Genomic DNA, 26325 nt, shown 5'->3' on the forward strand with positions numbered 1-26325 from the left:
AACTTAGTTTGCAAACTACATTTCCATCTCTCACAAGAGCCAAACAGGCCTTATGGAGAATACAGATGATTCCATTATAAGTGTATCTGTCCCACCTGATCTGGATCTCTGCTTTGGAAATCATTTATATATTTGAAAGAGGTGTAAAAGTGTTCTTCGTAACACAAACAGTTAAATATTATCACTGTGAATGAGCTTAAAACTCTCAGTATCACTGCATTATTTAAGAGCTCAAAAAAGAGCTGGTGATTTTGAATGAGCTATCATGTGTTACATGACCTAAGCAGCAAAAACCTAGAATACAATTTGTAAGTAATAGTTTGGGTAAAGGAAACAATGTAATTCTAGCTCTTAAACTCAAAATGTATGTTTTTCTTTCAGTAAGTTTTAGCAACATTTCTTAGTGAAAAGATAAGTGGTTTCTGTTTAAGTTGGGGGGGTAGTCACATGAAACACTCGGACGTCAGATGGCACTTCCTTTATTGACGAGGCTGGAAAAAAACATCACACTGCGCTGGAATCTGTAAAACACTTAGTTGACATCTTGTAAGGGTTTTTTGTTGCTGACGAAGCATTCAGGTTAAATGACTAATCTGGTACAATTGTAAAACTGTTCAAAACTGCAGTAAGCACTCAATCTTCAATTTGAGTCCAGAGATCAGTCAGTCCAACTGTTCAAAGGGAAATAACAAAGTGCTGCGTTGAACAAAAAAAGAAATGTCCAGTTTTACTGACCAGGAAAGGTTTTTTTTCCCCCACAATGTCTTACACAAAATATGGCATTATCCTAAATTTGCATATAGTGTCAACAGACAACGATACCTGCTGTTGAGGTGGTTATTTGAAAACAAGGTTTTTTGTTTTGTTTCAACTGTAAAACACCAATGACAAAGAATCACTGCCAAAAATTACAAAACATTGGCCAGTCACCATGATCTGAATGAATCGGTCAGAGATGTAAACCACCTGCTTTTTCAGATCTCATGACAATCAATGCATCTTCCTCAAAAGCAACGGGAAAATGGAGAAGCTGCGGAGGCGATCAGTGCAGAGAAGTGCAGCATCATGAAGACAAATGATTGCCTGCTTTCTTATCATGTATTACACATCTGATGTATTGATGATTATCTGTTTCATTTAGCCAAATTTAAATCGGTTCAAATTTAATCAAACACAGTTGATTCAGTTTTAAATGTTTATTATCTGGAGGAGCGCTTGATTCGACAGTTTGGTCGTGTGGTGGTGGCAGCAGAGCAGCCGGAGTCATGGAGAGAACTGCTTGGCGTGTTCTACACCAGTCTCCGTCTTTTGCAGTCACGCTCCATCGGGTCTTCAGTCATGTTTGCTGCTGCGCCCAGGGGAGAGACGCGGTTCAGCATGGAGTCATCTGATGCCTGACCGAAGAGGGCCATGAGCAGAGCGACGCCGAATCCTGTGGCACGCTCCCCCTGCGCAGACAAAATACAACAAAAACAGGGATCAGATCACAATATCCAGTATCAATACTGTAAAGCTACCCATTAATTACCAGTTGGTGTCACAGAATCCCAATGATCCTGATAAATGCAACTACAGTATAGTCTACCATTAACTCTTTGCTTTAGAGAAGACAGAGGAGTTTAAAGATACACTCTGCCGTTGTAAAGCGGTAAAAGTGATTACCAGTCATATTTTTGTCATGCGCTGAATCACAAGACCAGAGCATCAGATATCTCCCTTTTCAAAATGAAGAGTGGTACAAAAGTGGCACAACCACACGGAAGTTATAGAAAGCGGATGCATTTGAAGTCTACATAATGTAGACGCAGATATCTTGTTATGCTTCCTCCAAACGCAGCACACCCTTGCTGGAGTACATCAGGTTTAATAATGGACAAAGTGAGTATCAGCAGGGATCAACCTCTTAAAGAGGAAGTCTGTGTTTCTACAGATAGAACTGGCTCAGTCTCTCTCTGTACAATGTGGAAACTATATGCAGCATGAACACTCATCAACTGATCAAGTTACTTGGTCTTTACAAGGCCTAAAGATAGGACAGTATGTACAACTGACAATATACGCCCGTACATAACCGGTATTGCCATGTGGTTTTTGTGATCAGATCACAAGCGGTGAGCTCCAAGTACAGTTGTTACCGCACTCAGGTGGTCTTGGGCCACATGCGTCCACATTCTTTAATCTGTGTGAATGCAAACCCGTCCTGGGCCACGTATGAAGGTCCTTGTACTCAGCCGCTGCAGTTTCACTACATATCTGATGCATTTTCTCTCTTCTCGATTTGTTTGTAACCGCCGCCAAAATATCAACACTGATCATCACATAATCAACTTTTCATGTTTTAAATATTTTCGATGCAAAGTTACACTCTTTACCAGTTGATACAAAGGTCATGATTCATAAACCGTGTGGTGCAACTTCCTAAAAAATTCTGCTGACTCGCTACTTTCAATCTCAGAGTCTCTGATGGCATAGTGCCGACCTCAAAACCACAGTTACAGCTGTATACGGACATTAAGAAATCTACATTAGTATTACAGATAGGTTGTATAAGGTTCTGTATTTTTTGAATAACAAGTCAACAATAGATTTATGCGAGTACACAAAGTCAGCAGCTACAGGAAGACAAGGTCTGAGCAAGTTTTATTTCTGACGCCAAAGTTCACAGCTTGTGTATTTTTGTAATGACACATGTCTGTTCTGCCCACTTCAGATCAGTTAATGTCAAGTCCAGTCAACTGCATTGTCAACAAATGCACACGCCTAATAACAGGCTACTGCACAAAGTTGTGATTATCACCCGATCTGTTCCAGGACAAAAACCACCTATCAAAACCTCAGGTACTCACAACGTGAACAGGAGAGGCGATGTCAACATGGACCCAGACGCCGGCCCAATCAAAGCCCAAGTGGGAGCCAATAAAGAGGCCGGCGCAGGAACTCTGTGCGTTCTCCCGATCCTGTCAAAACACACAGGACAACAAAGCTCAGCAACTTTATAAAATCAAACATATCATCAACAACATCACATTAGAACTAGGGCTGTGAAATGATTAAAATTTTTAATCAAATTAATCACAGGTTTCTATGGATTAATCATGATTAATCACATTACCGATTTTCTCGGAATATTTTTGTGAAAACAAGATTTATGACATTTAACTTTTCTTTTGTGCTGCAACTCAGCAGTTCTTCAGCAGTTATCATTGCTTTTCCATATGGAACATTAATATAATCTTCATCCTAAACAATATTCGGGCTCCTTAGCCATTGTGTGGTTGAATAAAACTTTTTTTTTTTTTTAAATCAAACAGAAATTATTTGAGCTTCTTAGCCATAGGATGGTTGACATTTTTTATATTTTTTGTCACACAACCATTAACCACACCATGATACAATCTAATGCCTCTAAAGGCCCTCTTAGCTACTCGGTCTTTAGCCAGTTGGTGAGGCAAACTAACTTGTTCAAATTCTCTGACAGTAAAGCTGACCGCTTCTTTTGCACAATGTGTCCGGCGAGTGAGTCTGGTTTGGCGCATTCCACTTGAACGCCCCTCGCCGACCAACACATGCTTCGCGTTGCGGTGGTTAGGCGGGTATTGCTACGGTGAAACGATAACGTCTTCTCGCAGAGTGTGCATATCACCTTGGTTTTACTGAATGTTCGATCTTTGTTTTTTTGGAACACGATCTTCCCGTCCAGAAGGTCCTCAGGTTCATCAGAATTATCAGAGCTGCCAACTTTTCAAAAAACCTTGGAGTGAGATTTTGTCGGGGGTGACCAACATTTTGCCGCGCACACAGCCACACACGTTGGTGGCTCAAATATCAGGGAATTGTTGGAATTTGGCGTTGTATCCATGTTGTTCGCTGCATTCTGGTGGCCTTTGGGGCCCGAAGTCGTTGATAGGAGCGGCCGACTGGAGATGGACAACATTGGTTACATTCTGTGACGCAAAGACATAGCTGAAGGTCCACCCCGAGGAAATGTTGGTTTAAGTAGATGTTGTTTCCTGCATTCTAGTGGATTTTTGGGTGGTATGCTAAAGATGTGCAATACCTGAACTTCTTCTGATTCATGTTCCTCTGATCATGACTTGTAGGGCCTTCTAGCCTTGAGCTGAACATTCAACCAGAAAACTATTGTTGTGCCTCAATGACCACAATATAGCCTAATTAATAGACCTTTGTTTAAGATTTGACCAAGGTAGGTTGATTGACATTTTGATTACAATGGTTTTCAACTAATTCTGAACTGAAACCTAACCTATATTTTAAATAATTGTATTCTTAAGACCAGTTAATGATTTATGTTCGCCTCCCACCAAACTTTCCATCAGACAAAAAAGTGCAACAAATAAAGTGCTTAAACAGTAGCCTTTTTAAGCAACACAATGGACCCTCTTCCCCAAAATAAAATTTGTCTGGAGCCGCAAAACATATTTGATAACAAAGCTAATAAAGTTTTATATAAAGTTATACTATACTAAACTATGGTTTGTTGCATTTATGAAATTATCGAACAACAATAAAGAAAACTGTTGACATTTGATTGATATTTTTACCTGTTACAACAAAGGAAAAACCAAACGCTTATGAAGAGAAGAAAATACACAGGCAAGTGTCGGCCTACTTTGAAATAAATTAAACACAGACCTTTGTAGGGTTATTTGAGTCCTCCCCGTATTTGTGGAAAATGTATGAAATAAGAAGTACCCTATTTTTAAATAAATAAAAACATATAGCTGCAGCCTAATAGCTTAAAAATATATATTTTAGTTGGCGAAATATTTAAACGAAAAGTGAGAGCAGGTCAGGCTGGAGGCGGACACAGAAACTGCAGCTCGGTAGAAACCAACTGCAGCTTCTGCTCTGATCAAGACGCTGAGCTCTGATCAGCTGAGACCAGAGAAACTCTGTGTTTTCACTGTTTCCACTGAGCAGCCGGTGAGTCAGTGACCAGCTCCTTCACGTGAAGGAGCTCTGGTCTTGTGTCTCTGAGCGAGTGCGCGGGGCGGAGCCTCGGGAACGGTGCGCTATCTGGGACACACACACACACACACACACACACACACACACACACACACACACACACACACACACACACACACACACACACACACACACACACACACACACACACACACACACACACACACACACACACACACACACACACACACACACACACACACACACACACACACACACACACACACACACACACACACACACACACACACACACACACACACACACACACGCCCGCTCCTGGTACTTCATGACGGCCTGATACGATGATGTTTTAAAAAATGATCGTGACTTAGTCAACCACCAACATTTTCGTCTTGTCTCGTCAACAAGTTAAAATAGATTTAGTCATGCGCTTCACTTCAAAGATCCAGGTTTTTTTTGGCGTGAGAAATTGGATGTGTCGTGAGTGCGTGTGAAAACATGCAAAAGCGTGTGTCACACGGCGGGAGCGTGAGAGTTGGCAGCGCTGGAATTATCCATGTTGTTTGTTTGAATGGCAGCTGCCGTCTGACTGCATTAGAGCGGCAACTAGTGCAGAGGCGGCGGAATTGGAAGGTCCTTCTGCGCATGCGTTAAATGCGTTAAAAAAAAAAACGAATTAATCCTGTAATTTAATCATAACGCGTTAACGCGTTATTTTTCACAGCTCTAATTAGAACATCCAAGACAAATAAATACTACTCGATAGGAATCAATCTGCAGACTCCAAGTTTTTCTTTAAAACATTTCAGAGAAAAAATATGCACCAAGAGAAGCTAAAAAGAGCAATTGGTATTAACATTATTACAGTGCTCATTGATCAAATATTAATCTAGAAATATGATTTACTTATTATGTCTTTCAAACTATCTAATGCAAGATATCCATGCGTTTGCTCATGTCTTCAGGATGGACGGTGTATTAGTCACTTACTGCCACTGAGTTCTTCATGTCAGCCATGGCAGAGGTGAACTCGCTGAAGTGCAGCTCGGGGCAGTACACCAGAGGGTGAGCGAGATCTCCGCTGCTGCGTCCTGCACGCACACACGCAACCTCCCATTGCTCACTGTTGGTCATCACAGCTGCATGGTACTTACCTGTGGAGATCCCCTGAACGACAACAAGAAAAAGGTTTAGGAAACAAAGATGATACCTGTTGGAGGATTAAACATCAGTAGCTGCGGCTGTCACTGACCTGTGCCCCCGTCAGAGTAGCCATATCCAGAATAATATCAGCCGACAGGTCTTTACTGGCATAAACCACCCCATCAGACAGAACCAGCCTGCCCTCTGCATCAGTGTTGTTGATCTCCACGGTCCTTGAGGATGAAACGGATGAATGTTCAAGTCAAAAAAGTTCAAGTTCCTTCCTTTAGATTTGACTTGTAAACACTGAGTGCAATCACACCATGAACGGACAGGAAACACAGAGCAAATCAAATGAGGAAATGGACACTTTTAATCAAATTCCAAGCAGATGATACAATACATGAAGTCAGGCCTCACTTTCCAGAGTAGAGAGTGTGGATATCATCAGGTCGTGTGGCTGTAGGGCCAACTGAGTTCTCTGCAAGGCAAAACACTGCATGGAGGTTATCCTTAAAGCCCTGCAGCAAAAAGGACAAAAAAAAAAAAAAGGAATTATAGAGCAGGTTATAATTACGGCTGTGAAATAATCCAAAAAGTCACCTCACCTGTTTGATAGTAGCTCTAAAAGCTCCTAAGATAGCAGCAGCTCCACCACAGTCTCTCTTCATTCCTGGCATTGAAGTCTACAAACAAGGAAAACATTTAATGTGATGAAACATGCAATTAATGAAATATCTGATCTTGCTGCACTGTGTAACTGCAGAAAAAGGGCCTACTTTTGTACTTTCATGTCACTACAGTACACTGGTGCATGCAGCTGCAATAACATGTGAAGGGATAATTGAGAATCTGCTTAAAGCTTGATCTAGATGGTCAGGGGGGTCATGCAGGTTATAGGATCACTGAGATCACAGTGTGTTACAACACACTACCATCTGGAACAATAAAGTTTACCGTGTGATAAAATGTATTATTGTGATTAACCCAGCATGCAGTCAGGTGCAAGGACGTGGAACAAGATATGTCAACCCTTGAATCATCCAATAGTCTTATGCATGTAAAGAGTGTTGCCAACTAAGTTTTGTTGGGCTCATCTGCACACAAAGAACTGTCTCTAGAACCAATCTCCTGGAGAGGGGCTGTGCTGTTGCCTTTTCCAGAAGTGCCCTGGATTTGGGGATACCTAAACAAATTCTACACAGATAATGAAACGGTTGCTCAAATGCAATTGCAAGAGGCAAAGTTGAAGGCTCTGACTGTTTCTGAAGGTTAAACCTGACTAATATCATATTTATGGCTAAGATCACTGAGAAAGTCGAGAAGCTGCAGCAAGGTTTTAGTTGTGGATAAGATTCGACCCCTCCATAAATGTCATTTTTTTTAATTTAGAAATCGCAAAGAATTCTCACAAAGCTAATCAGTCGTATCAGATCTCATATCTGCTATGGCTAGATACTTTTCCTGCAGAGTGAAAACAGCTCTTAAGATATTCATGTTTAAACAATTAGATAATACCTAAAGTGATGTTCTGTGGGGACTTAGCATTACAAAGAGACTTTTTTCATGATGTACAACAGATACTATCACATCTCCAGAGGAAAACTAGCAGTACCTTTCCCTTGATGCTGAGTCCACCAGTGTCATACACAATGCCCTTCCCCACCCATGCAATGGTTTGGGTCGCACCATTTGGTGTGTGGCTCAGGACTGCTAATGCAGGAGGATGCTCTGCTGCCTTTCCAACTCCATAGATACCTGACAGCGTGAAAGGAGAGTAAACAGATAAATTATCCAAACTACCAATAATCAAACTGATAAACAAATCTTTCACAAACTGGAATTGAAAATCTCATAATTTCCCAAATGAAGAGCATTATAAAGTGTATAAATAACGCTCCATAAATACTTTAAGATACTGTTGAAAAAACAACATCGTAATCATACCACCTGATGAAGAAGAAAAACATGTAGCCCTTTATTATGGAAACCATCTCAAAATGACAGGATGTACAAAATAATGACTTAATACTGATAAAATCTTTCCAACACTTATCGTTAATTATTTTGAGAAAGACTTGCAGGATATTTTCTCAGCAAAATGTTGTTAACACACTTCTAAAACAGTTGGGCTCTCAAAAAGTAAGCACTGTACAGACATCTACTTGTACACATACCTCCAAACCCTCTTTGTTTCAATTCCTCTCCACGAATGATCACTGGAGTGATTCCAAGCTCAGTTCCCACAGCCTTTATCTCCTAAAAACAGAAATTAATATATATAACAGAGGTCTACAGTAAAATACAAGTCTTATATTAAACAGAAATTCCTTCACTTACATCCAAGAAGTGATCTGTATTCATCTCATTGCACGGTGTGTCCACAATGCGAGCTGCCAGGCGCACTCCATCCGCAGCATTGGAAAGACACTAAACATAAGAAAAGTCTTAGGATATATTAGAATGTTTGGGTATGAAACACTGTGTAAATCTAATAGAAAATGGAACACCCCCCATCAAAACCTGGGCATTACCTCAAGCTCTGCGACACCCAGGGCACTGCTCTCTTGTCCAACGATCAGAAACTCCACAGTGACATGCTTTTTCTCAGCCCTGCGTGAGGATGAGGAGCGACGAGAGAAGATGGGGAAGGCCCGAGAAATGGCACAAGAAGATGCAAACACATCTGAACGCTCGCACACCATCTGGAGAGGAAAGAAATAATCATATCAGCCACGCAGTCACAAAACTGTCGTTCCACAACCCAGTGTTGAAACAGAAGAAAGAAAAATCCCCCCGCAAAGATTAATTAAGTATCACATGAGAGGGCTGAACAATTGAAATGAGGATACTAACCACGATGCAGCGAGTGTTCCCTGCAGGCAGGCAGGAACGGACCAGACGGGACAAAAAGTGGGCAGAAGACGGGCTGTTATGTCTGCTGACCCGCGAAGGAAGGGCAGCCACCGTAGCATGGTTCAGGTACAGGGGGCAGCTGTCTGTTGGGTTTGGGTTCAAAGCCTTGAGAGCTGCCTGCCAGACCTGAGAATACACGACAGAACAGACATTTTAGGGTCATTATACAGACACAGCAGTTTTGCAAGATTTGTTGTGCTAACATTAAAATCCTGCACGGAAAAGGAAGGAGGGAGATAAAGTATACATCATAAAATCCTGCACACTGAATCACTTGCACTCACTGTATTGACACCATTACCATCCAAAGAGCAGAGTGTGGGATCTGTTGCCCTCAGTGTAAGAATTGATGTATATGATCTTATGTTAAGGAGAAGCCAATTAGACTAAAGCTACGTCACTGCCCGTCACCCTGGACAGAGTTTACAATAGAGTTACCATCACATGGGACATTTTTGTGACGCTGTGGGGGTGGATCTGGACTCTGACTGTCAGAACGAATGATGCCGTCCTAGTTACAGACTATCTTGGACAATGTCTCCCAGCCACTCACATGACGTGATGGCTAAGCACTGGAGAACATTGAGTGGCAGACTTGTTTCCCAGAGATGCACCACAGAGCGGCACAGGAAGTCATTTCAGCCTGTTGCTGGTCATCAGGCTTTATAATTCCTCCAGCCAGCGTGGGTCAGACACTGAGTTAATGGACAGGGACTCATATCAGCACATTACACCTTCATTTATGTGAGATTTACCTTCTGATGAATATACAGAAAAACGAACGGGACATACTTTCTCATATGCCATAAATTGTCAGCAGCCTAGGTGTGGGTATGTGGGTGTCTGTGTCTGGAGAGACCAAACACCACATGGGGATCCAATAATATGTAAAATTTGAGAAGACTGGAGTTTTGATAAATTCCAGGCTTCCCACATCCACCCAGCTTCAGTGTCGTAAAGTCCATCTAGCACCTGTAACAGACCAGGGCTCTGAAAGCAGCAGAGGGAGGACAGTGTTGGACAATCATCGTCAGAGGATCCTGAGCAGCCATGAGATCGACTGATCCAATCCTTGACCTCACCAGCCTCTCTTCAGACTGCACGTTACACAACCACCTGTGAGGACTTTGCACCACTGACTCAAGGCACCGCACGAAACAAGGAGATCAGAGTGTCTGGGTCTGACCACAGATCTGTTACTGTGCACCAGGAACACAATGTCCTCTGCACATGGAGCCAGAGGCTGCAGACTCTACATCACTGTCATGATCACTGAGGTGTTTGGTTGCATTGTTTCCTGTTTGACAAAGTTGGAGAAAACCCTTGAACGCGCGAGAGCTGAGCCGTTTAAAATCATTTAAATTATACATATAATTAGCTCTGTTAATACGGCCTTAAGACAATGCATTACTCAAAGCTCATAAACATGTTTTTTCCACCGATATATAAGCACGCATCTACCTCTAACATCGCAGTTAGTTGCCTTGTTAGAGGTACTTGGTTAACCTCGCTAGTTAGCTAGTCGTGGTGCTAGTTATAACGAGCTACCCGTGCACCATGACGTTAGCACTTCATTCAATTAGCTGACCTAGCAGCGTTAGCTCCGGTTAGCTGTACCCTCCCACCGTGAGTCAACGCGTTACCTCTTTGCTAACGAGCGGCTGGAGCTTCCCCTTCACTTGGCTCCAGTTCACCTGCTGCAGGTTGCTCTGCTGCCCGACGATGAGGACCGGGCGGCTGGGTGGCTCCGAGTCTCCGGCCGAAGCCTTGAACTCCAGCACCACGTTCGCCATGTTTTTGACCTGCCAAGGAGAGGCAGTGTGACGAGCACGAACAGGAGGAAAGTGGACGGACCGCTCGCTTTAGTTCACTGTGGAGCCCAGACCGGCGGCGACGGCAGCCGAGAGAGGACCAAACTGTTCCTCTACACTTTCATTTAAAGAGGGAAGTAATGCGCGGTCCACAGCGATCTCCTTCGGTGAGCAGTAAGTACTACATGAATACCAGAAATGAGAGCTGTACAATATTAAAATCGTATTACAATAGTCATACAAATATACATATATAGATATTTTAAAAAATCTTGATGGATTTCACCAAACTTCCAGATGGTTTTGGAACGAATCGGTAAAAGGTCAACAAAATCTGTCAGAAATCACGTTTCCACAATAAGAAGGGCTTCAGAGAGACAATCTATAGCTTACATCAATAGGTATGGAAAGGTATGGACCTACCTTCTTCCTGTCTCTTTGTTATTTTTACCTTCTATCTCATTTTCCATCTCTTCTTTCATACATCTTGCCTTGATCTCCACCTTTTTCTTACTTTTCTTATTTGTCAATTTTTTCATTTTATCCTCATTCAGGGGCGGATCCTGGTACAGACGACATAGGCAGTTGCCTATGTCTCAAAATGCAGAGAGGGCGGCACAAAAGACTGATTTATCATGACGTGACACATGCATTGTAAAACAATACAGTAACGTCACACCATCATCCCCATGTTAAATAATTGGGCTGTTCGCACCCGCACTGATTTTGATGAAGTTTCTCCATCTCAAAAATATTTAAACCTCTGCGGCTTCAGTGTCTCTTCTACTTATGTTGACTGCCTGTGTGTAAACAAGCTTTTCACATTATAACACAACTTTCATTGTTAATTTCATGTTTTAACATCGTTATCACATTATAATGTACTACTGATCCGTTTTTTCTTTTTCCACTGTGGCAGCAACATTCTTCTGTACATTAGAGCCACTATAAGAAGAAAAGGAAAAAAAGATTGATCTGAGAGACACCACCACCACTTGTTTAGTCAAATAAGAAATGGAAAGATAATATTGAAGAAAGACAACACGCATGGGAGCAAGTTTATTTATTATCTCTGAAAGCCATCCAGGACCTTACCACACACAGTTTTCAAGTTGGTGCATCTGAAATGTCCAAAAGACGGGAGGGAAGACAGACAATTTGTTCACGTTAAAAGCTGAAACAAAGACTTTCTTCAAGATAAACATGATTCTAAACATTTAACTACAACCTTAAGTTGTAGAACCGTCCCCCACCAAGACTCAGATCCAAACGAAAGACAGAGGGGGATGCTCACAGGATAGTGCTCTACTCTTAGATGAAAGTTTAATTTGTAAATTGATAGAATATTTGCATAAATGTAAAGATATCTTACTGTAAAATGTAAACTTTTATGTCAGAGTGCAAATTTAAAAAGGTAAACATTAAATCTACAAATCAATTCATAAAACCTTGATCTTCACAGACAGAGGCAGTGACATCTTTGTACCAGTAAAGGTGTATTGTGCCAAGTTATGTAGCAAGAGAAAAACAATTATTTATCAAACAGAAATCAAGCTCTAACAATTTTAAAAGCCAATAAAATATTTATTCAGTGTCAATAAATGCTCGACACTGATCTTCTGGTTGCTTTGGATGAAGGACCTGTTGCTACAGGAGATTTTCCTTACAGTGAAACTGATCCTAACACCCCCCAAAAATAAAATCACAACAAACAAAACAGCAATTTCAGTAAGTTGCAGCTTATTTGAACAGTTTCTTCAAATGTATTTAATCATACAGAAAACCGACTTTGAGCATAGTGCTGAAACAATTGATTAGTCGATAAACATCTATTTGATTTGCAAAAAAAAATTCAGAAAAGTCTTTGAGTAAAAATGCCAACATTCGTTAGTTCTCGTATCTCAAGTATGGAGGATTCTCTGTTTCTCAGTTTTATGTCTCTGGGTTTCAGGGCAAATAAGAACAAAACTTAAATAACAGTTTGAAGATGTCACAGAAATTAAAGTTATCTTTAAGTTAAATGTCAGATTTGCTAAAGACACACAACTTTCTTGTTCAAAGCCTGAAATATATTTTTTGATTCTCTGGCATATTTAAGTGAAACATATTTAAATACTTCTGTCCCGCTTTATTCTTGCTGTGCAACATCCAATTTCAGATGTGCTTTTTATTGCACTGTACAGTACACACTGACCTGAGGTTCATTCTCAATAATTTGGGATTTTCAAGATTATACATGTAAATGATTAACTTCATTTTAAGAACTAAATATATATACACTTAACTCAGTAAACTATATTATTAAAAACATTTTAAGCTTCTGGTACTTTTACTAAATTGAAATGTAATTCATGATGATATTAGAATAATACGTTATTTATATCTAGTGTCTGCTACAGTCTTGACAGAATAAGAAAATAGAGTCTTAATAATTGCATAAAAGGTTTATAGCACCTGTTAGATATTTTAAAAAGACGTATTTTAAGAAGCAATGTCTAATATGCAAAATATAACTTACAGAACCCCACACACACACACACACACACACACACACACACACACACACACACACACACACACACACACACACACACACACACACACACACACACACACACACACACACACACACACACACACACACACACACACACACACACACACACACACACACACACACAACACAGTCATCTGCGTATTCTTGCACTTGTTTAGCTCTGGACGAATCTGTAGGCTTCAGGCTTTGGTGATTAATGAGCTAAGAACTGAGGCTAATACTGACAGTGGCTGTGGTTCAGGTAGAGAGGCTTATGTGGTGTGCTCATGTTAAAACTTCCATTAATTTCTAATGTTAGTGCTTCATTAAAATAACATGTATGTGCTAAACTCAAATAAAGAGAATCTAAGAGGTCTGCTAATGTTAATAAAATGTTTAAGACTATGCTACTAGCAGATGAGCACATGGTGTATGTGCAGCTGCATGTGACACACAAGTATAAATGTCATGACTTGTGAAAGACGAAGCTTTGCCTGACCACACATGATCATGGAGACTTGTATGTGCGTGGTTACGTTTGGAAAGTTCGGGCTTCACACGGATGAGATTTCACTCAGGCTAACTTAGGCATGACAAAGGTTTCCACTGGACCCGCATGTGGCAGCAATCCCACAATTCTTCAGGAGGGGCTTGAAGTGGGAGGCTGCAGCACTGCCGGCCTCTCTGGGAGGGAAAGGCTTCATGGTGGAGAGGATCAGGGCCAGACAGTCCGCAACATTTTTGTTCGGGGCACAGGCCAGAGCTGGAGTGTGGCCTGCAGAGGATCAACAGGAAACTTATTATCTGTTACGTTGTTTCGCAGGGAAAAGAGACAGTGTGGTGTTGTAGCGCTGGAACATACAACAATTATTCCTGTTCACCTTCTTCATCTAAAGCCATGACTGCTGCACCTCTGCTCAGTAACACCTGCACTACGGTCGCCAGGCCTTTCCTTGCTGCAATGTGAAGAGGCCTACATGAGAAACACACACACACAGGTTTGGTTATACAGATGGGAATTTATCCATATTAAGAATCCACTAGTAGTATTACTGGGGCCAATGGCATATAAGTTAATACTATAAACTTGGAAGACTTTCTTCTTAAATTCTAAAACAGATGTTGATATCAGTGTGTTTTCCATCATCAGTTAATACAATATTCATAATCAACATCGAAATTGATGTTCTAAACAATTTTATTATAAAAAACAAAAACGCTTATACTTTATACCAGCCTGAAGGTCCGAATTTTTATTTCTTATTTTCTATTTACTATGGTTAATTTTCTCATAAAGATATGACTTAATTGTCAAAATCTCTGTTTTAGCAATTGTATCATTTAAGTTATAGTTTAATGGAAAATCGCATGTGAACCTGCACATAACTGTTGGACTACATTTGAATACCCAACACAACTAACTAATGAAATCAATGAACACATTATATGTGCGTCTTAATACCAAACTTCAGCATCCACAACCTAATAGTTTCCATAGTTAAATCATATTTTATCAGCGGTTCTCTTAACTGACACAATTCACTTTAAGTGGCCACTGGTTCAAAACAACTCACATCTGCAGAGCATTGTTTGTTGCATTTATGAGGCTGGAGTCACTGATCTCTCCAAGGATCAACAGGGCGCACATCTCATGACCCTGCAGAATAAAACACACTGAAATGAGTGAACAGTACAGACTACTTATGAATGCAGTTATTTGTTCAAATGTCACCAAATAACTTTAAATTAACTTTGTAAAATGCACATTGCAAATTGTTAAACCATCACATTATAAAAATCCCACTGTTTTAAATGAATGCAGGGTTTAATTAGTTAATGTAAAAATGTAAGTAATTTAGAATTGAGTATGATACACTGTTTGTTTCTTTTAATTATCAATTATGAATCGTACTTATTGCAATGCACTACAACCGTTATGAAAGTGAAACACAAATAAAGTTGTATTATTACGTGTCATAAAAGGTTTGATGACTTTTTAACCTTATTTTCAATCTAATCCCCACAAATGCGAAAGTTACGGTGCCACTGCATGCATAGAGGACATGCATATGTGTGTGTGTGTGTGTGTGTGTGTGTGTCTGACCTTGCTGCAGGCTAAGTGAAGGGCTGTGTTATTATTGACATCCACCAGGGTCAGGTCTGGCTTTGCACGCTGTAGTAATAATTCTGAAATGCAGAAAATAAGACACAAAAACAGGACTTCATGTTAGAGATATTTACCGATTTTTTTCATGTGGAATGACATGGCAATGCAACAGCAAAAAGTATCTATATGGTGTATCAAAGGAAATCATCAGTGAGGACTGTAAGGGTCACAAACACAGTGACTACGTGTTAAAGGGGGCTGCAATTATTCATGCGATTATGACTGTGAAATGAAAATGTTCAGACATGATGAAAAAGCAAGCAGGAGCAAACCGAGGAGAGATCAATAAAAGGGGGACTCTGATGATCTCTCGGAGGAAGAGAGATATGTTGTCTTGATGCATTTTTTTGTGAAAATAAAACTTGCAAACTTTAACATTTTTAAATCAGGCTCTTCTGTCACATACCAACAGCCATGGTCTGTCCACGGTCGGCAGCAACCATCAGAGCAGAGCATCCACAGTGGTCCACAGCATTGACCTCTGCTCCCTGAGCCAGAACAGCCTGGAGCCCTGAAACGGTTCCTGAATAGGCAGCTGCATGCAGGGGGGTCCTACAGTTACACAACAAACATACATATAAAAGCACATAAAAAGAAATGCATATATATTTCAAGCTTTCGGCACGTAATTGGAAGTTGGAAAGCTGACACAAAATAAAAGTTTCAATCTTTTAAAGATATAAAAGAATCTTATCACACCCACCAAGGTGGAATTTATAAATCCAACCAAAAAGTTTTCTGCAAAACAGTAATTTACATGCAAAGATGATTGCAACTTTCCCCTTAATTTAATCACATGGCTTAATATTGGCTAAAGAGTCAAACTTTCCTCATTAGAGTTATCAATAAAATTGAGGTTTTAATGGAACACATTTTCCATTACTTTATGATGGCCAATATATGATTTTGTTGGAATAAACCCGTAGAAATTCTGTGGATCTCATGTATCAAATAATAAGTAAGGAAAAATTTTGTCAAAAATTATTTAGAAGCCTTTTTAACATCATTAAAAAAATATATAATTTCAATATCTGTAGATTGCCCTATACAGGCAGTGCTGCATGAGTTGTGATCGGGATCGGCTCAGAGCTGAACTCACCTTCCTTTGGCATCACAAACGTTAACAATTTGAGGTCCTACAGTCTTCAATAGAAGTTCAGCAGCAACATCGTGTCCATTAACTCTGCAGAGAAACAACAGTTGTTAGCTTTAAAAGCCACACGTTATGTATTTTTTTAATCTACATTGTTAATGATACTCACAGGGCACAGTGCAGTGGGGTGAACTGACTTTTCTCCCGGTTGCTAAAAAGTTTGTTTTCAAGTAAAATGTGTAAACATCCTTCACGTCCTGTAGAGAACAGGAAACAAAACGACAACTAATTAAAATCTTTATGGTAATAAAGCATCTCACCATGTAAGTGTCAAACAAAAGAGTCATGTGACACTCACTAAGAGACATTATTTAGGGGCTTATATTATATTGGGGATAACAAGCAAAGACTTGGCTTTAAAATATCCCTTCATACATGATGTAAATATATTCATATCTACATTTAGTCTGTTAAACAAAGAACAAAAATATTTTTGTTAAAAAGTGTGTTGGACATGAATGATGAATGATGTCCCACCGTGGTAGGCAGCCCAGTGTGTGGGCGTGTAGCCTCTGTGGTCTTGCATGGAGTCCAGAGGGTCAGCTTTCATAGCAGCCCTCAGCAAACAGCGGAGCAGCTCCGTGTGGCCACGGGAGGCTGCGATGTGCAGCGGGGTCCGTCCCTGAGTGTCTCTGCACAGAGCAGAAGCCCCATGTTCCAACAGAGCAGATACACAGTCCTCACTGTTTAACATGGCCTAAAGAGGGACAACATAAAATGTGATGTGAGAGGACAAAAAACTTCTGGAACGTCACAGATGCTAGAAAGCGAAGCATCGTCATTTTAATGACAGAACAAACACAAACAGCTAATACACTTACAGCTCTATGTAATGCGGTAAAGCCCTTTTTGTCTGCAGCATCAGCATTGGCTCCTTTTTCCAACAGGATGTGGACACAGTCAGTGTGACGTCCCAGAGAGGCCAGCATGAGAGCCGTCCTGCACACATAACAAAACAAAGAATTGACTGGAGTCAGGGTTAATAGGTTTGATTCTCTGGTCATATCAGACAGGCAAATCAGAGTCTTAATTTTTCTTGTCTGTGTGACTGCATTTAATATAATGTGAAAGATTATTATATATAACCTTTGTTTGTTTAATAAGCCACATGAAACAACAACATGGTGTAGTAATGTCTTTATGTGAAAAACAAACTGTGGGACAGTTAAGTATAATTTAATTCTGCCATGCCAGAATGTGAAAAATAATTGTCTGATGTCTTATGTTAATCCATTATATTATGAAATAGTAAGTGACGTACTGTCCCTGAGTATCTGGACTGTCAATGATGTCGGCACTTTGTTTCTTGTTGACCAGTAGAAGCAAGCAGTCCATCTGGCCCTCAGCAGCTGTAGGTGGGATGAAAGAAAAGGGAAAATACATCTGAATATCAAAAATGCATTTATCAGTGGAGCTGATGGAGCTTACATGTAAAATCTGATACACCTAAACACACCTGCAGCATGGAGAGCTGTCCGCTTGTGCTTGTGGTCCTTCAGTGTGTAGGAGGCTTGGTGCTTCAGCAGCACCTCCACACATGGAGCGAACCCCCTCTGAGCAGAGAGGTGGAGAGCGGTTCGGCCTTCAGTATCCCGTACGTCCAGACTCACTAACGTCTCACACAGTAGACGCAGGGGCTCCCGATGACCATAATACGCCTGCAGTGGCAGAATGCATGGTAATAGTACAGTCAAAGGCATTGATATGTGGTGAGTATTCATGTACATTATGGTGTGAAGGGGGGGTATGTGGTATTTGTTCTACTCACAGCTAAGTGCAAAGGACTGACTGGAATGTTACTTTCCACCTCCTCTAGACAATTGAAAGAGATCTCCAGGAGCTGCAAGAGGAAATAAAAAAAAAAAACTGGGTTTAGTGAGCGTTGATTAACAACAACAAAATCTGAGTATCTAAATGAGAAATTGCACTGACCAGTTCCAGGTGCTGTTTGTTCCCATAAGCTGCAGCATAGTGGACAGCACTGTAACCCTTATTGTTCTTCACAGTCGGGTTTGCCCCATTGTCAAGCAAGAAGTCCAAACACCTGAACACACAGAGTTAAGGAAAGATGAGGAGTGCTTTCTGTGTCGCTAACATGTGGACCTGCCTGTAGGACCCTGGTATTTATTTGGAATATCAAGAAAAAAGAAAATTGGTAAAAAAGGACCAAATTAGTCTTGTCAAAGTTTAACATTATCTCTCATTATATATTTTGTAAGATTTTCAAAATTTTTGGTCAGACACTAGCACGTTAAACTTTAATTTGGACTTTTAACAACTATAAGCTCCACTTCCTCCGACTATGTTGATATGAAGCCACAATATTCTGGATACAAACACTGCACTTGCGTATTGTGAATCGCGCAGTAGTGATCAGGGAATGGAGCCAATGTACAGAGGTCCCACTGATACTCGTGAACCAGTCTCAGCTGTCAATCATGATGCATCACCTCATTTTTAGAGCAACAAATAATTAATTCAAACCAAGCATATCAGATCATAAACTGTTGTACAGATACCAGTGTTTTAAAAAAAGCGTAAAAGAACAAAAAACATCTTTGAGGGAAATCTATATATGTATATTTTGACAATTTTTAGAGATGGGTAACATGGAGGAGGCGGGTCTATGATCTATACTGGTGCCAGCCAGTGTGCGATCAAAAGGCTCCTTGGGGGAGCTATAATGTCGTCAATCTTTATAAAGAGTCTAGGTCAACTACATACTTGTAAATTGAGATAATGTACTTTTAAGTGACCATACATTGAAAAAAAACAAACAGACCGTACATTTCTGTATATATAAACAATAACGTGACTTACAGAGAGGCCTCTTGTTCCTTTTCCAAACTGTAGTCAGGCTCAGAGTTCCCACTGTGGAAAAAAAAGACTCTGGCTTTAATGAAGTCATTCATTATCAACAGATTAATGTCCACATGATGTTGATGTGATTAAAGAATAAATTATTGAAATGTGTTTTCTTACCCACAGAAGGTGTGTGAAGCAGCGGTGTAGTGCAGAGGGCTGCAGCCCATCAGATCCAGCTCATTGACCTCAGCCCCCGCTCTCACCAGGGAGATTGTGCATTGGCTGCTCGCATTGGCTGCTGCATAGTGCAAAGGAGATCTGCGAGGGGCAACAGGGGACAGCTGTGTTACCACCGAAAGCAGCCGAGAGTTGCATTAATTGCTCCAGTTATTTAACACTGTTTACCTTCCCAAATGATCCTTGATGTCGAGTTCAGCGCCGCTATTTAAGATCAAGTTGAGACAGTCAACATTTCTGTCACAAGAAAAAGAAAATGTTGATTAAAATTCATTCATTTAATAAGAAATTAAGAGCTAGGTATTTCAGATCTGAGTCAGACAACGTATGTGTATGTGTGTAAGAACCTTTTAAAATATTTAAACTAATTATAAAACAATGAATAAGGCAAAATTATCAGCTACATCTAGATACATTTTAAATGAGTCTAGCAAAAATAATTTAACTGCTGAACTGTATGTAAATCATGAGCACTTAACAATTGTGTTTCTCTTTGTGTGCGTTTGTTCTCTCACCCTCCAGAGGCAGCTGCATGCAGACATGTCCTCCCATGGTCGTCCAATATGTTGATATCAAACCCCACTGACGGCTTGTGAGCTGGCACAAAGTTGAAGAACTGACCTGAACACAACACAACAATACTTGAGTGGAAACGTTTGGAGTAATCTCACTAATGAAAATGCAACAAGGAAGAGAATAAATTAAAAATCGGAGAACAGATTCTCACCATTAGACAGCAACTTTCGACAACAGTCTGGAAATCCGTACAGCGCCGCCAAATGTAAAGGAAGCATCCCATGAATCCCCTGTCTTTAGAGATTATAACAGATATTAGTTAGTTTAGTCTGAGATGAGATATTTGCTGTCAGAAAAATGTACAAACTCAATTTGTTTTCGTAAAGCTTTCAAAGTTCTCCTTGGTTTACAAACTCAAGCATAACAGGATTACTAATAATAACTTAAGCAATATCCATACGTCTGTGTACATGTCTTTGTAGGGGAGACTACTATGTATATTTATTTATACGCTTATTCACTATTTGGTTGGTCACATTGAGTTGCTGTATACTTGGGTGTGCATTTAATTCCAAACTTTGAAGCCTCTTTCAGACATGCACGGAAAGCTAGTGTTTTTATATGAAATTGTCCATAGTGGCTGCGTCTGAGAACACAAATGTACGAGTCAGTTTCTCCTGACATTTTTCAGAGCTTTTCCTGCCACTGCCCTGGCAAAATGTCGAAGTGAGCCAATGTGAAAATACAGCAGGAAAATGCCTGGAAAACAGTTAGTGGGAATGTTCATGACGTCAATAACAAGCGACAGACGCAAAACTGATAAGGGAAAGGAATACAGCTAAAAGGATGATAACGAGTTGTTGATTACAGAGAGAAGAAACCAGAAAAGATGTGAAATTGGAAAGACAATGAGAACCGATGGCTTTTGGTGACATAGGTGACAATGTGCTATAAACAAAACATGTGATTTCTGCAGCGATCCTGACTCTTGCATGCTCTACTCAGGCAAAACCCCTCATTAGCCGATTGTTGTGAACGTGTCTAACTCAGACAATCTCTTGCCACATCCCTTATATCTGAAAAGCAAGACCCAACTTTCCCGATCCCCTTCATAGACTGAGAATGTGTGCTCAGAGACTTTATGCCTTTTGAAGGTGTTGTGGTGTAAGATCATCATCAGACAATCTCAGGTTTGGACTTTACCTCGCCTTGTCAGCACCATTTGTCAGCAGAGTGCTGATCAACAACTCCTGACCGAATCTGGCAGCAACATGAAGAGGAGAGTTTCCAAACATATCAAAACAATCGATCTCCCCACCTGTGCAGAGGCAGAAAGATACATGAAGTGTTTCTGATGAGTATGTGCTCTAACGTTTTAAGACTCTAGGTATTATGAAGATGCAGTATCACCGTTTCATAATTAGTTGAATTAGTCTATTTTACCATTTTGGATCAGAATCTGGGAGCCTGTAAAGCGTCCATGCATAGCAGCCATATGCAAAGGGCTCTTTCCTTCTTTATTCTGTTCAACAGAAAAATTTAAACAAGTTCAGTAAAAAGAACGTCATATATCATCATAACATATAACCCATACTTTTAATCCTCTGAATACATTTTAATCCCCTTTTGTTCTTATCAAATCCACTTCTTCAAAACAAGCTCTTCACCTGCATGTTGACATCAGCGCCGTTGTTGATTAGCAGCTCGAGACACAGCACCGCGCTAGAAGAGGCAGCCGCCAGATGCAGCGGCGTGTTGCCGTGATAGTTGGGCTGATTGATGTTGGCGCCGGCGTTCACCAGCTCAGTGGCCACGGTGTCCTGCCCTGTGTGACACGCCATGTGGAGCGCCGTGTTCCCATAAATGTTGGGTTCGTCAGTCTGAGAGGCAGAGTTGGAAATCATTTTAAAGCAAAAACAAAATCCTGCAAATACACTCTCAAACAATACCAGACGCGTTTAAAGGCTATTTTCCTGTTCACAATGCAAAGTCCATCAAATAAATGGCAGCTGTAGAATTGTATTAGAATGAAGAATAATTTTGGATTCTTAAGAGTTTTGCAACCGAGCCACTTTACCTCTATCCCGAGCCGCAACAGATATTTGACGACTTCCAACTGTCCATTAGCGGCTGCTGCATGGAGAGGAGTGTAACCACGTTTGTCCTTGTACGTCACATCGGCGCTGTGAGACACCAGCAGCTTGATGACCTCCATATGTCCTTAAACAAGAGCCTCACATTTTAGACAAACATCTGCCATGCTCGCAGACAATGACACACTCCAGTCATTTACAAGCCTGTAGCCTGGAAACAGAAGCTTGGTATACAGGCCAGGTTAATATAACATTCATCACATGTCGACTCTGTTAACAACTAATCAAATGTAATCAGACTGAGATTGTGTTGATAAGGAAAGCCAGTGATATATGCAGTCAAAAATCAACCATAATGAAGTTGTATGTCAAAATTATCACTTTTGCACACGTCTATTTTTGTTTCATTAAGTCAGTAAAGACAAAAAATATTAACTTCCAAATCACAAATTCACAGCTCAACCAATCGGTCAAAATGCCTTGATTCAATTCAGTCAGATGGATGCGTGACATAGATACGAAGGGGAGGACAGTGTCTAAACTATGTACATTCCTTGTAAGCCCCAGATTGACATTCAAACTCTTTGGATAAATGTTCCTCTGTCGTATACTTGTCTAGATACTCTGATAAATGACAATGAGTTAATCTTGAAAATGTCGTTATCCTCTGATATTTTAACCTTTTGTGGCTGTTTGAGCCAGTTTTAAGTGACTTTGTTTTTCGCGGGGATATATTTTTGGAACAGTTACTTCCATGTCATTGTACCAATTTACCATGTTTTAATGACCAAAGATTATTAGGGGAAAAGTGTCAACTGTACATATGAGTCTCTTTACGATCGACGACACTTACCTTGGTATGCAGCCCAGTGGATTGGCTGCCGATCTTTTTTATCTTTGGCACACGCGTTGGCACCTTTACTCAGGAGCAAGTTCACCATCTGCAGAAATACAATAACTGGATCAATCTCTGTGTCTATCAAATCATCTAAACTCAATCTACAATCATAGTCTATTGGACAGCAGCATTTAATTCTTGGAAACAGTTCGGCAAACACATTTGTATTCTGGGGATAAATATAAATATTGAGTGAAACTAGATTATTATATCATTCGAAGAATGCAATTTCACAAAATACTGCAACAACTTCCAGAAACCAGGAAAATGTTCCCCAGTTATCATTCAATTCCTAATATAGATTTGCTTTCAAGCCTTGTTGTGCCTTGAAATGATAACTATCAACCATAAATTAATAAACAGTCAAAGATCCCACTGATCACTACAAGCAGCTTCATAGTTTACCTCGACATGGCCGCTGTGCGCTGCATGATGCAGTGGCGTCCTCCCTGACCTGTCCCCAGCATTCAGGCTGCAAACATGTGGTATCAGAGCTGCAGCACAACCTGTGGCCCAGTTTGCAGCTGCCATATGTAAAGGTGTATGCCAGAATTTGTCTCGTGTGTTGACCTCTGCTCTGTGCTCTAGCAGCAGGTCCACAGCCCTCTGACAAAAAAAAGACCAGATTCAGTTAATATGTCAGTTAAACATTACAATCAGGTGGTTAAAACCTAGGAGTTCATACGTTAATTACATACTTCATTTCTTGAGGCAGCTGCTCGATGTAAGGGAGTCAGCGAGCCCTGGTCCTTAGCGTTGACATTTGCATCTGTAGATCAGAGCAAATGCAAAGTTAGGCTAGTTAGTATGGTTTAGGTGTGTTTTAGTTGTTGTGTGTGGCAGACTCATTGCATTCATTACTAGAAAGAGTTAAATGCTAAATAGGTACAAGTATATACTGTTCATGATATACTTCTTAGTACAGTAAATATGTTTTACCTGCAGTGATAAGAAGGTCCATAATGTGGACATCACCCAAATAAGCAGCAGCATGAAGTGGTGTGCTTTGTTCTTGGTCCTGAAAAGAAAAACACATCAAACAGTGCAGAGTGTCTTTTCTGTTTTATTGTTGTAATCTTGGTAAATTCAGATTCTTAATTGTCATGCAAACTTGCTTCTGCTCATGTAACATTTAACCTCATTTACATATTGCACAAAGTGTGAATAGAAAATCTGCTTGGAAATGAACAGTTATCTAAAACCATCCAGGTGTGAGTGACACAGGGGATCTGTTTGTACAAGCACCATGAACATTTGTGCTGAAACATAATGTAGGCAAAACTAATAACACAACTTTTAATAAAAACATCATGAGTAATGAGTTAACGTGGGATAATATTACCAGTGAATTGACATCTTCTTCATGGTTCAACAAAAATGTCACCTCTTCTATATTTCGGTTGAATATAGCCTGGAGCAACGGAGACTGGAAAAGAGATTTAGAGAAGAACATGACTCATCACATACTAAACTTATCTCAACACTGGATTCATTCCATTGTGTATTATCATTCATCTGATTAGATGAATATTGCAGCATCCATGCCGTGGTTTTATATTTATATTTACTGTAATTATCTTGGTCTGTATATATATATATATATATTTCTATTCTAGGCTGGAGCTGCTGTAACAAAACCCAATCCCCTCAACCGGGGAGTCTTAAAGAAGTATTTCTCATTCTGATTAATTAAACACAATTTCAGCTGAACAGCTTTCCTCAGCAAGCTTGTTGTGTCTCACCCTGATCGTAAATACATACATAAGACTTTGTTAGGATGCTGGGATGCCAATAAACACTAAGTTATGGGTAAATAACAATCTCTTCTTGGCTTTTGATGGAGACAGCAATGCCTCATCAACACCACAGATTACAATCAGCAAACGCAGCAATGACTTAGTGAATGTGGACGTTAGCATGTTTTATGATCTTGTTTTGGCAGGTTTTGGAGCTAACTCAACAGAGACAATAAGAACTCTACTGGTAGGACTTTGGTGGAAACCAAACTTCGAACATCAAATACTGCATGACCAGTTCGGGCCAACGGAAAAGTTTAGTCCACTGGTGAAAGGTAAGAAGTGTGTGACAGTTACAAGCCCTGTGACTAACTTTGCTCGACATGTCGCTAACATGACTAGCCGGCTGATTGCAGCGTTGCTGAAAAGTCCTGGGAGTTTTCTAACGTGGATTCAGATCAACAACAAGTGATTTATTTACTACCTGGTCCTCGATGATTCTTAACTCCATGGCCCAGTCACTCTGGAAGATCCTTCATTGAGACTGAATGTGTTTTAACTGGCTACATGTCCCTCTGCAGCAGGCAGCGGCTACTTAGCCTAGCTTTAGCTTGGTTAGCTTCTGGCTGAGATACGTGACGTATACACCACAGCTGCCAATATCGCGACAGAAATACAACCAACGTGATTTGGAGGTGTCTGGAAATTATACTTTGGTTTAGTGTTATTCTTTTCTGATTGTAGGTATAAGATAAGATTGTTTCAATGCTTTAGTAATGTATTTATTAAACAAATATTGTTTTGACTTTGACAAAATAGCTTATTCATTAATGCAAATCCTGTGACAATAGCCCTTTCATCCCTTAATCAAATGAAACATTGTCATGGTATGAATAAATAAAAATACAAAAATAGAATTAGAACATTAACTCAAGTAAGATGTTTATGTACAAACTTGAGATGATGAATTTCCCTTTTTATGCTTTTACATCCGACTATCATGGTTGTACTTTTTACAGTTGCATTCAAAATGGAGAATTTTCATACAAAACACATATATGCAAATAAAAGTATTCAGGTTTATTATTATTATTATTATTATTATTGTTATTGTTATTGTTATTATTGTTATTATTACTTCTGTACTTTCACGAAGCATCTGTATTTACAGCTTTTTATCTATTTTATAGACAGATTTTTGGAATAACATGCAAATGTAATCAGTTAATGCCTCACCTCAGATATCAACTCCCCAGAGAAGTATTTGGTTTTAATATTATGACATGAACCAGCAAATATAACCGCTTGAATATACTTGAATGTGGATTTGTGACTATAAAGTGCTAAACAACTTGCATGCA

The 26325-nt window shown here is 40.0% G+C and overlaps 2 protein-coding genes across 2 annotated transcripts; both read right to left on the bottom strand.

Annotated features, from left to right (window-relative positions):
- Positions 1-463: 463 nt before the first annotated feature.
- npepl1 (aminopeptidase like 1) lies at positions 464-10916 on the bottom strand. The gene is made up of 12 exons (XM_053433030.1): positions 10656-10916; positions 8953-9138; positions 8631-8801; positions 8437-8526; positions 8274-8355; positions 7712-7854; positions 6705-6782; positions 6517-6617; positions 6206-6329; positions 5944-6120; positions 2847-2957; positions 464-1448 (listed from the first exon to the last, which is right to left on the bottom strand). The coding sequence occupies exons 1-12, from the start codon at positions 10803-10805 to the stop codon at positions 1290-1292; spliced, it is 1572 nt and encodes a 523-aa protein (XP_053289005.1). The 5' UTR covers positions 10806-10916; the 3' UTR covers positions 464-1289.
- Positions 10917-11871: 955 nt separating this feature from the next.
- Positions 11872-25591, bottom strand: LOC128458984 (serine/threonine-protein phosphatase 6 regulatory ankyrin repeat subunit C). Its single transcript, XM_053444067.1, has 28 exons — positions 25449-25591; positions 24571-24654; positions 24168-24246; positions 23927-23997; positions 23634-23834; positions 23184-23271; positions 22315-22457; positions 21905-22117; positions 21681-21759; positions 21441-21555; positions 20449-20531; positions 20237-20342; positions 19890-19958; positions 19662-19802; positions 19500-19550; positions 18612-18723; positions 18448-18519; positions 18136-18337; positions 17941-18028; positions 17501-17618; positions 17157-17376; positions 16789-16876; positions 16626-16709; positions 15933-16078; positions 15464-15546; positions 14934-15016; positions 14241-14332; positions 11872-14134 (listed from the first exon to the last, which is right to left on the bottom strand). Exons 1-28 carry the CDS (start codon positions 25473-25475, stop codon positions 13944-13946), a joined length of 3129 nt encoding a protein of 1042 aa, XP_053300042.1. The 5' UTR covers positions 25476-25591; the 3' UTR covers positions 11872-13943.
- Positions 25592-26325: the final 734 nt, after the last annotated feature.

The sequence above is a fragment of the Pleuronectes platessa genome, chromosome 2 (assembly GCF_947347685.1).
Source record: "Pleuronectes platessa chromosome 2, fPlePla1.1, whole genome shotgun sequence".
Taxonomy (NCBI): domain Eukaryota; kingdom Metazoa; phylum Chordata; class Actinopteri; order Pleuronectiformes; family Pleuronectidae; genus Pleuronectes; species Pleuronectes platessa.

What these genes read in the sequence shown, in the direction of transcription:
- npepl1 (XM_053433030.1), bottom strand. Translation starts at nt 10,805, where the DNA reads ATGGCGAACGTGGTGCTGGAGTTCAAGGCTTCGGCCGGAGACTCGGAG. An exon ending in AGCCGCTCGTTAGCAAAGAG is followed by an intron (nt 9,139 to 10,655) that starts GTAACGCGTTGA and finishes GTGTATTCTCAG; the next exon opens with GTCTGGCAGGCAGCTCTCAA. An exon ending in TTAGAGCTACTATCAAACAG is followed by an intron (nt 6,618 to 6,704) that starts GTGAGGTGACTT and finishes TTTTTGCTGCAG; the next exon opens with GGCTTTAAGGATAACCTCCA.
- LOC128458984 (XM_053444067.1), bottom strand. Translation starts at nt 25,475, where the DNA reads ATGGAGTTAAGAATCATCGAGGACCAG. An exon ending in GGACCTTCTTATCACTGCAG is followed by an intron (nt 23,998 to 24,167) that starts GTAAAACATATT and finishes TCTGATCTACAG; the next exon opens with ATGCAAATGTCAACGCTAAG. An exon ending in TTACCGCATTACATAGAGCT is followed by an intron (nt 17,377 to 17,500) that starts GTAAGTGTATTA and finishes GTCCCTCTTTAG; the next exon opens with GCCATGTTAAACAGTGAGGA.